This window comes from Enoplosus armatus, chromosome 18 (assembly GCF_043641665.1).
Source record: "Enoplosus armatus isolate fEnoArm2 chromosome 18, fEnoArm2.hap1, whole genome shotgun sequence".
Taxonomy (NCBI): domain Eukaryota; kingdom Metazoa; phylum Chordata; class Actinopteri; order Centrarchiformes; family Enoplosidae; genus Enoplosus; species Enoplosus armatus.
The window spans coordinates 7204094-7219658 of record NC_092197.1 but is presented as its reverse complement, the minus strand read 5'-3'; the positions used below and the strand labels follow the sequence as shown (position 1 = coordinate 7219658).

Below are 15565 nucleotides of genomic sequence, written 5' to 3'. Positions count from 1 at the left end.
CACTTCCATTGTTACTGATGTATCATTGAAGCATACAGTATGTCCACTGGGCTCAGGTTGAGCCCTGACAACAACACAATTTGCTTCAACCAGTGTAACAAACAGCATGGAGAACAGCAGCGATAACAACAAGGGGGAGTCAGACAATAAGGCAGGGACAGGGAGCTGTGGGGCAAGGACGTTCAGGGCGAGGTGAGAGAGAGAGAGAGAGAGAGAGAGAGACATGGTGTTATGGTCAACCATTTACATTTCATCCAGGCTACGTTTCAAATCAAACGTAATGTCTGTGCTTCGGATATGATGTCTAAAGTGTATCCATCTGCTGGAATGGTTCAGTCACGATATGGAGGAGCGCAATCTTTTCGATCAGTCAGTGTGTAATGAAATCGTTACCAGGAGGAGGAGAAGACTAGAGCTTGGTTAAACAGTCTGAGTCAGGGAGGGCAAGGACTCAATGGAGGGTAATAACATATATCACTCTCTGTTATGTCCAGTGGGGTTTAACCATGTGGATGTTCATATCTAGGACAACCTCACCAACAGAACATTAAAAAAGCAGTTCATTTAGCCTCTAATATACATATACCTCGTTGTACTCTCTTTATAAAATAGTTGACTTAATTATATTATGTCCTGAATCCATATATACCAACTATATAGTTAGAAACTCTAACCCTAACCCATTTTTTTCTGAAAGGCAATTACTTCTGATTTTGGATTTTGAATTAATTTCACCCATCAATGAGCTGAAACTGACATTACCACTTGTTATCCACAGATAAGCCTTCTGACCAGTGGTGATTGACAGCACCTAATAGTTTTATACATGCACAATTATATCTGTGCATTAACCTTTCAAGGTTGTTGCCATGCTGCTGGGAAAAGCACCCAGCCAGAGAACCACCATGCAGCGCATAAATATAAAGAACCATAACTCTCTTACTCTGCATTATTTTCCTGCTCTCTGCTTTTATATGAATCCCTATTTTTTTCACTGATGTACACAGAAAAACATATACGCACCTCCTCCCACTGATGTATGTATCTGATGAGTCGGGACAGTCTCAACAGACGCAGAAGACTGAGGATCTTGGTGAAGCGGACGATTCGCAGGGCACGGGCTGTTTTATATACCTCCGAGTCAAAGCCTTTCTCTACTATTAAAAAGATATAATCCACTGGAATGGAGGAGAGGAAGTCCACAACGAACCAGCTCTTCAGGTAATTCATCTTGATGACCTTGGGGTCGAGGATGATCTCGGAGCTCTCCTCGTTGACGATCCCCGTCCTGAAGTTCATGACCAGGTCCACCAGGAAGATGGTGTCTGAGGCCACATTGAAGACCAGCCAGGTGGTGGTGGTCTGCTCTGAGAAGAAGGTTATTCCCACAGGAATGATGATTAGATTCCCCATCATCATGATGAGCATTATCAAGTCCCAGTAGAACCTGCAGAGCGACACACATGAATCAGTAATGCAAGGGAGAAAACATGCTGTAGAAAATGAATACGGACACGAGTGTATTCACATTTGTAGTACTGGACAAAGAGAAATTTTGACCTGAAGATGGCGCTAGAAGAAAAGTCAGAGGATCACCAAAGTTATCACAATTCAACAAGATAAAAAGTCCACAGCCAGGATGAGGGTGCAGTTAGGTACATTGGTGCTCACAATGGCAATGCTAACATGCTGATGTTTACCTATGTCACCATTAGTTTACCATGTTAGCAAGATTTGCTAATTAGCACTAAACACAAAGTACAGTTGAGACTGACGGAAATGTCATTCGTTTTGAAGGCATTTGGTTAATAACCAAAGTATTGGACAAATTAATATTTAGACCTGATGATGGCGCTAAATGAAAAGTCAGAGGATCACCCAAGTTATTACAATTCATCTTGAGGGGAACATGAATGTCTGTATGTTTTGACAATACATCCACTAGTTGTCAAGACATTTAACTCACAACCATAAATGTGAACTTCATGGCGGCACTAGAAGAAAAGTCAGGGGATAACTAAAGTCAGCGGGATTCATCCTCTGGGGATCATGAATATCTGTATAACATTTCACGGCAATCTATCCGATATTTGCTGAGATATTTCAGTTTGGGTCAAAGAGGTGGACCAACCACCATTCCTAGAGCCATGCAGCTAATGTGGATAAACAACAGTGTTATGGTTGTTATATACTCTTACTTATTTCCAGCTAGGGAGCTTCTACTATCATCATATATCATATTACACGTTGCCAATGTGTCTAAACAACTAACATTAATAAGTAGGAAATTCTTCAAGGCTGGTGGATGTGCAGTGGGTCTGATGTCCTCACATGCTTCCTACAAAGGGAAGAAATAAGAATAAGGTCCAGCTCTGACAGCTACACAGCTTGTGTTGATGCCAAATCTCTTCCTAGTCTTTTGCAAGTCAGGCCCCAAAGTTAACTAAGATTCAAGGACATCGAGAAATGTGCCCCTAGCACTTACTGTATGTATTCAGGGCCCCAATGAGACCCTCTCATCCTTCCTGGCTGTGTTAATGTCCCTGCCCTGTCTTGTGATGAACAGAGCCAGAAGTGATTCATCAGCACCCTGCTCTTTTCACGAAGTGTCCTGGGCCTCGATAAAGCCCGGGCAACCATGAATGAAAATAGATGCTTTCAGGAATCCTATCTCATGCTAAAAACTCTCCACTGACGCCATCCCTGCTGCCGGCCTGCCTGCCTGCCTGCCTGCCTCTGCTCTGCCCTGCTGCCCGTCCATTGCTGCTGTTGAAGATGGAAATGGACTGGCTGGCTGGTTGGCAGGCTGCCTGTCTGGCTGGCAGACTGGCCACCCAGTAATGGATCTGTTTGAATGAATTAAGACGGGGCCTTGGCTTTATAAATATCCACAGATCATGTGTCTGATAATTGTCTTCAATTCAAGTAAACAGCGGTCATCTAGGTGCTTTGTAATACCCATCATAGGTATTTTTAAACCAGCAGGCATTGAACTGGGGGCTTTGGAGTGGGCTCTTCATATGGAGAGCCTTGACTTAACACCTTGAGTGGGACATCAAAGCTCAGAAGCTTAATGGTAATAACGTGCAACAATGAGCATGAGGACCAAGGATGCAGGATTTTAGTTCACCTTAGCTAATACCCCACACACCCTAAATCATACCATTTTGAATACACACACACTATTGTCAACCTTTCAGTCTATTGATGCCCCTTCAGCTGACATGGATAGGTGGATAATGTGCATACAGTATGTGTATGTGGCATAAGCTATTCTTTTTGTTATTTACATTTAAATGTGTAATAAGAGGCTGCAGTGAAGACATCTGCTGTGATTCATCTTTCAATTGCTTCATAACAAGATACACTGAAAAGAACTATTCATATCTGAGGGGAACAAGAACAAAGATAGAGATGAAACCATGATTATAGAGATATTTTTAGGGATCTTTTTAATTTGCAGAAAACATAAATTACTTTGGATATCTTAATTAGTATGTGGTTTAAAAAGAGAGCTATATTAGAACAACGAGAAAAATAAAAGAGAAAGAACAACAAAAGAACAAGACCTCAAAAAGTCAAAGTTCATGATCTGAAATTAAGTCATTTGTATATTAAAAACAATGTAATAACTTACATTGGCAATACAGTATTAAATTAATTGTTAAATTGATTTGAAAACAGATTGGAAAACAAAGCAAAAGTCACACAAAAAAACAGCAGTGAGGGTTTAAAAGATGAAATCAGAAACATCCTAAACCCCTCAAGAACTCCATATGAGCATCTGTTAAATTGCTATGTTTCAAGTGATGGAAATGTTGAATGTTTTCCCCTCATATTAACATAACCAAAAGCCTTGTTTTGAAAATGATCGCCCACAGAGTGCCCACAACTCATATCCTAATATATTTCTATCTCTCTCATGACTTGGGTAGGTGGAATTTATAATGTACATGACCTCCGAGACACCCACTTATCTAATGAATAAAACATTTTCACTTCTTCGAATTATAAACTATAGAACAGAAAACCGTAGAAGATGCTGCATTAGAAAAAAGTTGTTTACAAAGTTAGAATAGAATAGACAAAAAATCTCTGAAAAATGAAAAGCATTTCAGTCACAAAGTGTGTCAACACAGTCAGCTCCAACAAAGACTGCACCCAGCTCTTGCTACATCATTGAATTAAGCTCTTGCTTCAATGCTCCACCTATGGGAATGCACTCAGCCCCAGTCAAACCAGTAGCTGAGAGCAGTGAACCCAGCTGTAACTGCAGCTCTAGCAATGCACTCAGTCACCAGCCCCTTGGACCTACCCAAAACAAGAGCTTGGAGCAGTAGAACCCCCCCCCCCCCAAAAAAAGGGAAAAACCATGAAGCACTGATGATTATACTGTAGCGGCCACCCCTGTGGTAGATCAAAGCACCAACTCCAGCCGAGGCAGAGGAATCGTTATCGGAACGAAAAGCTCCAAATCAAGCCAGCTCATTTCTTCTTGTAGGTTTCCTCCCTACAACAAGTGATCCATCATAATCAATGCCAGACTTCTCCTGCCAAGCAACAGAGGGAACCCCACACAATCTTACTCAGCACAGCCCGACCCTATCCAATCTGCAATGTAACGAGTACCCTGTGCTACTGATGTGTACAGCGATAAAAACACGGACTTCAGAACAAATAAATGGAGGTCAGCGTCATCCACGACTGATGAGGTTATTACAGATAATCAATCAACTCCATCCTTAAATTTGGGCTTGTAAACATCTGAATCCTCAAGAGGAATGTCAACAATAAAAACATGTAATTTCCATTAACTCGAGAGGTTGCCAGAAAATTAATTGCCCATAATTTTCTGCACAATACATTCTAGGTAGCATGACAAATTTAAATGGCAAGAAAAATGATGGTGAGCAACTGAGAGACTTTGTAACGGCTAAAAACACCCCCATCTGTCTTGGCAAAGCAGACGTCCTCTTTAAAACTGACAGAAAGAAAACATCCCTGAGAGTCTTTTAGGCTACGACAAAGGCCTCTCCTTAGCATAACCAGAGGTGTATGAGGCCATGCATGAGGCCTCTCTAAAAATCTATGAATAATGAATATTACTAACCTGTCATTAAACTTTAAGCAGCCACTGTGTACAAAGAATATGTTGCATATTGAGTTTCAAACACTCCCACAAAGCAATATAAAGCCCGTGTGAATAGTGGTGTCATTCATGGGCTGTACTTACGTAAGACTTTTCATTAAAAGACCGTACAGAGTTGTTTTATCTTTTTGGTCATATGAGATTCCGCAACAACAAAAAAACAACAGGGGACAGTAAATGTTTAATATAATATGATAGTGATATACACTCCTGTGGAAAAAAACTAACAAACAAAAATAATGAAGTTGTTAAATTAAGCCCCACAGAAGAGAAACAGATTACCTTTTAAGCTACAGTGCAAGGAGACCTGCGAAGCAAAGTGTACCCTTGCACCTCCATCATTTATGCACCAGCATGATTGGTAGCTTGAAGCAGTGGGATGTAACCCCGCAGTACTGTACCACTTTCAAGCCAGCAGGCAATCTCACTGGTATAGACGGGTCGTGTCTTTAAACTGGCTAGAGGACAAGGACTTCCTATGAAAATCCGCCCTTTGGAAAATGTCATGGGGAAGGAGCCTTAGGGGGGCCTGAGTTAGTGAAACATTTTCTTATACAGCAGAAATAAAAGGGGCCGAGCTTCTTGAGCAGAGATTAAATCACAAAATCCCTATTGATGGCCCGGTATGTCTCTTATTTCATATATTTGGAATATGCTCTAAGACATACATCATTTCCCCATTATGGAGCTTTTTTTCTTGCACTTTTTCCCTAAATTCTGCCCCTCTTACCAAAACATTCAGTATACAATGACAGCTAATTAATCGCTAGATTAATGAATTACTGTGACAAAAAGGTATATGCATGTCACTGAACTGTTCTGGTCCTACCCTTTGGCCATTTTGTAGAGTGGGGGGGGTCAATCTCCTTACATAATTGTTTTCAGAGACTGCTAAGCTCATTGACTGTTGTGTTGTGTTACTAATCCTTGCCCACCATCATTGTACATCTGTGTGAGCACATGGGCACATGCATATGCCTGTGTCTTTGTGTGGGGGAGCACAGGATATCCTAGTTAGCATTATTCCTATGTGTAATTATATGGCAAGTGATGATATGTTTTTTCTCATTGTTGCATTGAAATCATGGTATATCAATAAAAGCCAGGCGAAGCTACACAAGGCTGAGAGCAACAGAGTGCTGCATACTCAGGCCTGCTCTGAGTTCAGGACCACGGACAGCTCCAACGTGCCCTAGCATGTCACACAGTAGCTTCAATGGAAAAGGGCTTGATGACTGTCACCGTCAAGCTGTGCCAGGGGACGCTGGTGCAGAGACTGGGCCAGATGAGATGCTTAATTGGTTAAGTGGTGAACTGTAAACACGCGGCTTGTGGGGAACCAGCCCTGGCTGTACCTGATCTCATTTGTTTACCATTTGAAACGCACTGTGCTAGAAATGTTAAACAAATTAGAGCAAAATCAGAAGCAGTTTGTCTGAACTCAAGCTGACTGGGGCTCATCTGCTACATTTGCTGTGTGACAATATGGGGAGTGGGTGCGTCTTTCATCAGGCTGTTCTTAAAAATGTTAGTTTTCACTTGCAGCCTTGTTCTTTAAATGCACTGCGGGGTTGCCCAGGTGAGAGAAAGACAAGCCAGAGGAAGAGTAAACGCCAATCATCATGTCACTGTGGCATTCAAGGCAGGAAGTGTGGCATGATGCTCCTGCAGCTCCTCTCAAACAAACACATTCCATCACATTTCCTCAGCTTCAAAAACAGATCACACATTCATCAGAGCCGTCAAACGTCTGCACCTCTTATGACTACATTCAAAGATCAGTTTTAGCTGATTAATTCCAAACACGGACATTTTCCTCATAATCGTTTCCCTGCACGATTTTTCTTTTACCGCATTCTGTGCATTTTTTCTTTTTTTTGTGTGTTGCACACAGGCCCGTCGTCTCACCGCCGCCTACAATGAAATGTTTACAACCGTTGATGGCGCAATGGCATTGTCACGTTGTGTCCAGGTACTGTCGCAATGAGGACCCTGACACTGTGCTGTTACTGTGGCACAATCAGGGAGGGGGGGGGGGGACGTGCGCTCGTGTGTGTGTGTGTGTGTGTGTGTGTGTGTGTGTTTTCAAATGACATTCACCTTCCTTTCTCCAAGGACGTTTCACTGATACACACCTTTTTGTAGCCTTAATGCGTCCCTCTCTTATTAAAATAAAAATGCCGCAATGAAACACACACACACACACACTCTCACTGAGCACATTTAGCCAGTGAAGCCCTCAGCCAGCGGAAGCCTGATTGCCTAAACACAGAGGCAGATTAGCGTCTGCGCCTCGGGGCAGGCTGTGCCGATGACAGAGCGTTATGTGTGAAAGTGTATAGCTTGCAGACCCTAGGGTGACGGAAGGGGTGGATAAAAAGGGAGGAGGAGGGAGGAGGGGGTGATGAGCAGGTGTCTTTTCCAGCCCTTACCTAAAATCGCTATATGGATGAATGATCCAGTATCCGGCCGTTTGAACCCTCTCTTGCTCTTTCTCCACGGCTTTCTGACTGCCGAACATACGCAAGGAGAACTTATTGACTCCGGGCTGCATCATGGCCCCAAATTGCCTCTGCATAAAACCATGTTGCCTGGACGCCCCCTCCAGATCGTCAAAACCGACCATGGCCTCTTCCCGCTCCCCCTTGAAGCCCACTGAGTTGCCGTGGTCCTTCATGTTCTGGCTCCCCGTGTTATTTTTCTGTATCGAGTCTTGCCTCTGAAAAACATTATTCCCATCCGCCTTCTCCTCCTTGCTGCTGGAGAACGAATTAGATTTGTCTTCCATGGTGTTTTTAGTTTTCCCGTTTTTCTTTTGCGGCAAAGCGTTCCGTCTCCGGCTCGGGAGGGCTGCGCGCTAAACTGGAGAGGGACCCGCCGTGAGCTCTCCCTGCTTGTTGTCTTTTTCTCTCTCTCTCTCTTATGTCCTTCAAACTGTTCAGCTCCTCTGCCTTCAGTGCGAGTGCTGCAAACTGAGACAGAGTGCCCGAGAGCCCGGTGGATCAGGTTTCTTGGGTTACCGCCATCTACCGACGGCCCCGGCTTCTACCGTCCAAAGCCTCGTCTCGCTTCGCACGGCACTGCGGTTTAACTGGCACATGCCCCTGCACCTTATTTACATAATGTGGCTCATGATAGCCCCCTGCGTCTCCCCTCTCCTCCTCTGTCGTCAGTTCCACGCACGGCAGGTGGACGCCAATACCGTGAATGTAATTCAATGGTAGATGAAGTTAATGAAGACGTGTTTTTTTTTCCTTTATCAATTGATGGAGCATGTGTGCTTCCTGTGGCTCGGCTGGCGGCAGGTTCGCTTCCCACTGAGGAGTGAGAATAGAAGACAACACGGTGAAACAGACTGTAATGTCGGTGTGATCGTACTTTGAGCCACCGGTCATATGAGAAAACTAGTTGAACATCTTGTGGATATCACACCTTTTAAGGTGTTGCAGATATGATCCAACATTCAGAGCGTGGATGCACTGACTGTACTGTAGCTGTCTATAGTTGCAGGCTACAAGCACTTGTTTGCACAGACCTAAAAGCGACCTGGGCTTTAATAAGCATTGCAAGTGGATAATATGCTCCAAATAAAATCATCTGCATGGTGCATTTTAAACCAGAGTTAATGAGCTGATGTCTGCAGAATGCATTATGACCACTGAATACATTCAGGGATGACAAGCTACTCCTCTAATACATCTTAAACTTGCCTGTTTGGCCAGACAGTTATAATTTAACTGGGGTTCATTGTTGTTTTGATAAAACAGCCACCTGTACATGGGGCAAGTACTAACACCACACTATAAAATACTCCATTACAAGTGAAAACCCTGCAATTGAAAATGTTACTTAAGTAAAAGTATAATCAGAAAACATCCCATATGACTGTTTACTATTATTTATTATATCATTAGATTGTTATTACTCATGCATTAATATAAAAGAGAGAAGGATTTTTTTGTTGTAGTTGGTTGAAGTGAGAAGCTCATTTATAACTATTTTATGTAAGGCTGCAACTAATGATTATTTTCATTAATGATTAATCTCCTGACTATTTTCTACATTAATTGATTGATTGTTTGGTTTTTAAATCTTCAGAAAATAGTGAGAAATGCTGTCACAATTGTTACACATTCACAATGCTTGTGTTGTCCAACCAATAGTCCAAACCTCCATAATATTAAAAATAAATTAAAAACTATAATTATTAAGGAAAAAGCAGCAAATATTCACATTTTAGAAGCTGGAACCTCAAAATGGCATTTTGCATGAAAAACGACTTCACCGATTATCAAAAAACTGTTGAGTAGTTTATTTATGACAAAGTGTCATATTTCACGAGCTGTTCATATGTGTTCTATACATTTTTGTGGCGTAGAAGTATAAAGTGGCATGGAACGAAAATAAGTATCTCAAATATGTACTAAAATATGTAAAAAATATCGGGGTAAAAGAGACCCAGACAGAATAAGATTAAAGAAGAAGTAGAGGGAAGTGAATCTGGAGAGTGGAATTACAAAACAGTGAAACAGTTCTTTTAGAAAACAGCAGAGGAATGAATATTTATGGCAGAGGATGGAGAGAGTAGAGGGAGTAATGCTGAGCAACACAGGATGTACAGGAGATAACTGGACACTATTAGCTATTTTGATCATCAATTAATTTCTCTCCTGTACTACTCTCCACTTCTCCAACATGGAGGTTTTTCAGTTTTATATAATTGTAAATGAAATATCTTTGGATTTTGGAGTGTTTAATGACATGCAATGGAGGTGGTGATGATGACATTTTATCAGCAAAGTGATGAATCGATTAAAGAAGAAAATAATTGGCAGATTAATTGACAGTGGATGAAGAGAACGTACACGCGGTTCAGTCTAAAGGAGTACCCAGGCTTATGTTTGCTCCATGACTGCATCATTGCAGTGCAACATGACACACAAACCCATCTGCCATGGATATACAGTACAGACATCACTGCTCAGATCCAGCGTGTTTTGAGTAGCGATGGAGCAGGATTTGTTTCATGAAATGGGATATACATGGTTTTCAATGAGGTACAGGATGTATAAGAATAAGATTTTGGGCTCGTGACATCAGTATTTCTACAATCCTACGCCCTGTTCCCTTTAAAAGGGTGCTGTGGTATCTACTGATATACTGTGTACAAAAACACACACAACAGCAATTTACAGAATGACAGTTTATGTACACACTGTACTGTGCATAAATAATACACTCATTATATATATATATAATCTCTTTTATGGGGTCAGTGGTGGAATGTAATAATTAAGTTCCTTTACTCAAGTACTGACATACAATTTGAGGTACTTGAATATTTCTATTTCATGCCACTTTATACTTCTACTACACTACATTTATTTAACATCTTTATTCACTTTACAAATGTTATACAAAACATATGATCGGTTTATGAAACACCATGCACTGTTACAGATTAAACTACCCAACAGTATATAAATGAGTTAAATTAGCACCACCGTGATAAACTAAAATAGCAAAATGCTGCTTACACATTCATAGTTAATCAGTAATAATGATCCAATAATCAAATGTGTAATACTATAACATTCACAGGGGGCATTTTTCTTCATAATGAGTATTTTTACTTTTAACTCTTTATGTACATTTTATTACTTCTGTACTTTTACTTTTAAGATTTTGAATGCAGCACCTTTACTTGTAATGGAGTATTTTTCCATTAGGTTTTGCTGCTTTTACTTAAGTAAAAGAACTGAATACTTCTTCCACCCCTGACTGTAGATACACAGATCAATACTCTTTCAGACCTTTTTAGACTCTCACTTTCATCTGTGTAGTATATTTCATTGTGAGTTAAAACTTTCATTAACACTCTTGCTTTGTTTTTGAATGAATACACGTATAATGAACCATTTAAAACCAGCTTTTATTAAATCAGAAAAACACTTCCTAGAATCATTCTGTTGGCTAAGACTGCGACTCTCTCCACAATGTGGCATTACATACCCACGCTGAACCCACGCACTCAGTCTTTTCATGGCTACACAAAACCACAGCTGGCTGTGTACATCACTAGAGAGGACATTAGCTCAGATATTTTGCATGTTTGGTCGTGGATTATTATGTAATGATCCAAATGTTATCCTAATTGAAACAGACATCCCTTGATTTTTTTTTTTTTGTGCATTTTCTCTCTCAGCTGGGTTTGTGTTGGGTTGGATTAGTTGGCATGCCAACTGTTTCCCCTACGCAATGCTTGTGTAACTTCAGTTGCACAGTTAATGGGGCAGGGAGGGGGTACTGACAGAGAAAAAAAAATGTTGCATAAGATTTATGGCTTAAAGTAATACTGATATTGAACACAGTGCGAATCCCAGATGGCCCATTCACGTGTCAGGGAATAAATACAAGAAGAATATATTTACAAGAGGAAGGGATTCATGTAGGGTAAACCTTCATTTAGGTTTGGCCAAAGTGTCGTCATAGCATCCCAATCTGCAGGATAACTAAATAAAATGACAGTGAGTTATTGTAGCAGGAGGTAAAGATGTCAAAAATGAGATAGGTGAACTTCTGTGTTTCTTTTAGATTTTATTTACAAATTTTTTCATCAAACTTATGGTGAAAATAACAGAAAATAAAATATATTGAGATCTCAGTACTGAGATTTCAAACCTTTGGAAATGTACATTAAACAGTTGAATATACTGTATGTTGTATCCAGTTTAAAATAATCCTAGTGGGATGTAATCCTGCTTTATATCATAACACAGAACATCCAGAAAATGGCGGGCCAAATGTCCTGCTTTCTGCACCATTAAATGTGCTCCTGATTCTTATGATGGTCTCATTGGCCGTACTGAAATTGCATTGTGTCTCTAAGATTACATTCGGTCATCTCTGCTTACAGTCAATACCTCATCTGGACATGAAACATTACATTCCCCCGCACTGCCAGCCATTGCATATGCCACAAATAGCATCAACCAGCTACAGGATGGCAGCATTGTGTTACAGTGCCCCCCTTGGCCCCTTTTCATTTTCCGCAAGTCATTCAATGTACAGTTTAGCCAGTGTGTGTTTCTGCTCACAATACTTTGAGGAATGCTTACAACAAAATGAGAACAAAAAGGCTTCTGGGGATTTCTTTTTAAGTATTGCGGAATAAGTCATCCGCAGTGTTACCCTATCCGTTGTTTTAGAAGTCTTACCATATCCATTGCAGAGTACATTTTTGGAGGTTAAGATTGCAAATCACCTGGAGTGTCACTGAAACATCTGAGAGACCAAGCTCAATAACTGACACAAATTAAAAATACAAATCTTCCGCCTCCTGGGCCAGACACGGCAACTAATTCACTTGTCCTCTTTGGACTCTTGTCCCATGACCGACTACTTTAATTAAACCGTGATTGGGGCTGGGAAGATGGTAGTGTTGTAATAGGATTGCAAGCTTTGGTCCGTCTCCAGCTGAGACCATCAGGGTATCATAGACCTCAGGGATGAGGCTGTGGCATTGGACGGGGACCAGCTGAGGCCAAGGTTGACTTAATCAGCAAAGCAACTGGTATAAACAAATGAGAGCATTACGAAGCTCAGTCAAGAAGATGATTGTGATAAAATCATGGGGTATAGGTTTGTAAACATCCAAAATGAGGAACCCAATTACTGGGATGTACAGAAACACACCGTCCCATTGTTGTTCTTCATTCCCAATGAGCAATTTGACCTGTCTATGAACTCGCGTTAGTGTTCCCATTACAATATGAAAACGATTTCTCATAAAACAATTGAAAGTTAGAATGAAGCATTTGCAGAACGTCCCATGTCCTTAACTTGATGTGAGTTGCAACAGGACAGTGTGGTGGAACTTAAGCATCAATCAAATAAGTAAACCAGTTACATGTCAGTGGGGTTAATGTGACGGTTGGCATTACCATATCATAATTAGATCCACACAGCTGAGCTCTTGTTTAACCTCTACAGATTATGCAGCTACGAGGCTACACTCGTATTTAACCTTTAAGCTCATATCCATGAATTAATGGTCATCCACTGCTCATCAACATTACATAAGGAAGAGATTTTGTGTGCCTCAAAGCTAATGAGGCCTTGAGTCCTGTCAGCGGCTGAAGTTTGGAGGATTTGAGGCCACGTTTGCATTACATGGGATGGATGGTAGAGATGACGGTTGTAGAGCTTGCCATGTAAGGGTTAAAAATACTCTGCATTGACATAATAGCACTAGATCATTACATTTTGGTTTTATTACGTTGAATGACAGACTTGCTTGTGCTTACGTAATATTACAGTTGGAATTATGACTTTGATATTGGCCTGAGCGTTGTTTGCTGCACAAGTCGGAAAGCAAGAAATTACAGTGACTCTGATATGACATGAATGCAGTGTAAGCACTGGTTGTCATGCATTGATGGCAGGTAGTGCATGGCAGTGCTGTGTCCCCTGATTCCACACACTGTTTGTACAATACACATTGATTTATTGTCCAAAAACCGTAAACTAAGAAAATCTCCATATAGTAATTGTACTGTATACTAGCAGTATCATTTGGTGTGGAATTGAGACACAACAAAGGTTAGTTCCTTAATACCTTCGTGGACTCCCTGCATATCCTGGATGAAGCCCAGCTTTTCCAGACAACACGGTGACCCAACACCTGATCCTGATTATCTTGGACGACAACTAATTGTTTGCTAATACAAGTAAATCATTTTAGAGGCCCATTAGCTCAGTGTGTACACAGTACCTCACCCTCAACACAAAGGACAAACAATGTAGCTGTTCTTTCTGTTTTATTTGTTAAAGCATAGTGATACTCCAACAGATTTTGCATCTGCTATATACAATATATACAAACACACAAGACAAAATTCAAACACTGCTAGCTGTTATTGCCTATTGAATTTCAAAAAACAGTGTATGTATGCAGTTACTTTAAAAATGGATTATACTCTTCATACAATTCTAATTCTAACCACATTTCTAGGATAGTTTGGGTCAAGCCTTTAGCCACCTACCTTCTCCATAAAATGAAACTGTTTTTTTTTGGCTTTGCTGCCAGTTTCTTTAAAAAAAAATTCAAGAAAAGTTGACAAAGTTCAGTGTAACAAGTGGTGCAGGTCAGCTGAAGTGGCACAGTTACAGGCACCTTTACCCTGGAAACGCACACATGCCTAGACAGTGGATCAGGTGTTGATGCACCATTGACAGCCTTTCACTGCCTAATTCCAGATTTGTGGCATACAGAGTGTCCACTTGCTACGTGTAGTAATCCCAAAGGATTGGCAAGTATTTTTAGTAATGGATTTACTGGCGTCCGTTGATCCCTTGATGGGTGGCGTCTTTCAGAACAGTCATGGAGGAGTGGGCCACCCCAGCGTGTGTGAGATGTGTGTGTGTGTGTGTGTGTGTGTGTGTGTGTGTGTGTGTGTGTGGGCTTCAAAGTACCGTTCAAGCCTACCACTGTGCTTGAATTGTGTAGTAAACCCGATAGAGAAATGCAACCAGGTTTTCTTCCATTGCTTCTTGCTTGCTTCTAACTAACTTAACTTTAAGTTGCATGTTTTTCTGTCTCCTCTCTTATCTTGAAGTTGTCATAATGAAAACCAAACAAGGATTCCTCCTCTGAGTTTACCTTCACCACTGGTTCTGGTCTGTTTCTTGTCATTATTTCTGTTCCACAACAACCCAAATGTTCACAATACCATAGGAAAGATGAACTGCTTTCAGAACGGGGGTTTGTCAGTTGCTAGGTTGATGCCCTGCACCTACTGAAGTGAAATAAGAGAAGCTGAGAAAATCACTGTTTGAAAAGTGTGGAAACTCTCATTTGACTGACACATTAAATATATTACAAGATAGCAATGTTACACCTTTAAAAATGTTCCAAAACATTTGTGAACATTGCCTCCACTGACCCACATGCACCTATTTCAAGACAGATCTGTCTGCAAAGTGCTTCTGTTAATACATCAGTAATTGCTTGGGCTCTTAGTGTCACACTTTTGTGCTTCTGTCTCAAGAATCAAGATGAAAGCACGTTGAAATTTTCACCTCTCTGAATCTCTAGAAACAATTTTGTCAAACAATTACGGAAGATAAAAAAAAAAAAAGCTCTTTTCTCTCTGTTACATGATCAACCCGAGCTCTGTGCAGTTTAGGACTGAAAGAGACTCTTCTTTTACTTTGAACAATGTTAATATAAGAACAAGCTTCTGGGAACGCTCATGTTTTAGCACTGCCTTTCTGTCTGTCTGCATTATTACTTTCAATATCTGCTGTATTAGTGTGGTTGAATATGTCTTTTCTCTCTGGGGCACCTGTCGCATGCAGAGTACAGTGGATGGGGCTCCTGTCCCTATTTTGCGGACACCGGGCTGGACAAACTCC

General features: G+C 40.9%; 1 protein-coding gene across 1 annotated transcript in view; it reads right to left on the bottom strand.

Moving 5' to 3' along the window:
• LOC139301166 (potassium/sodium hyperpolarization-activated cyclic nucleotide-gated channel 1) overlaps positions 1–7937 on the bottom strand; it is a 65705-nt gene extending 57768 nt beyond the window's left edge. Inside the window, exons 1-2 of the mRNA XM_070924481.1 lie at positions 7582–7937; positions 1024–1447 (exon numbers count right to left, since the gene is read on the bottom strand). Of these exons, the coding sequence (XP_070780582.1) occupies positions 1024–1447; positions 7582–7937 (780 nt within the window). The remainder of the gene's footprint in view (positions 1–1023; positions 1448–7581) is intronic.
• Between the last annotated feature and the right edge of the window lie 7628 nt (positions 7938–15565).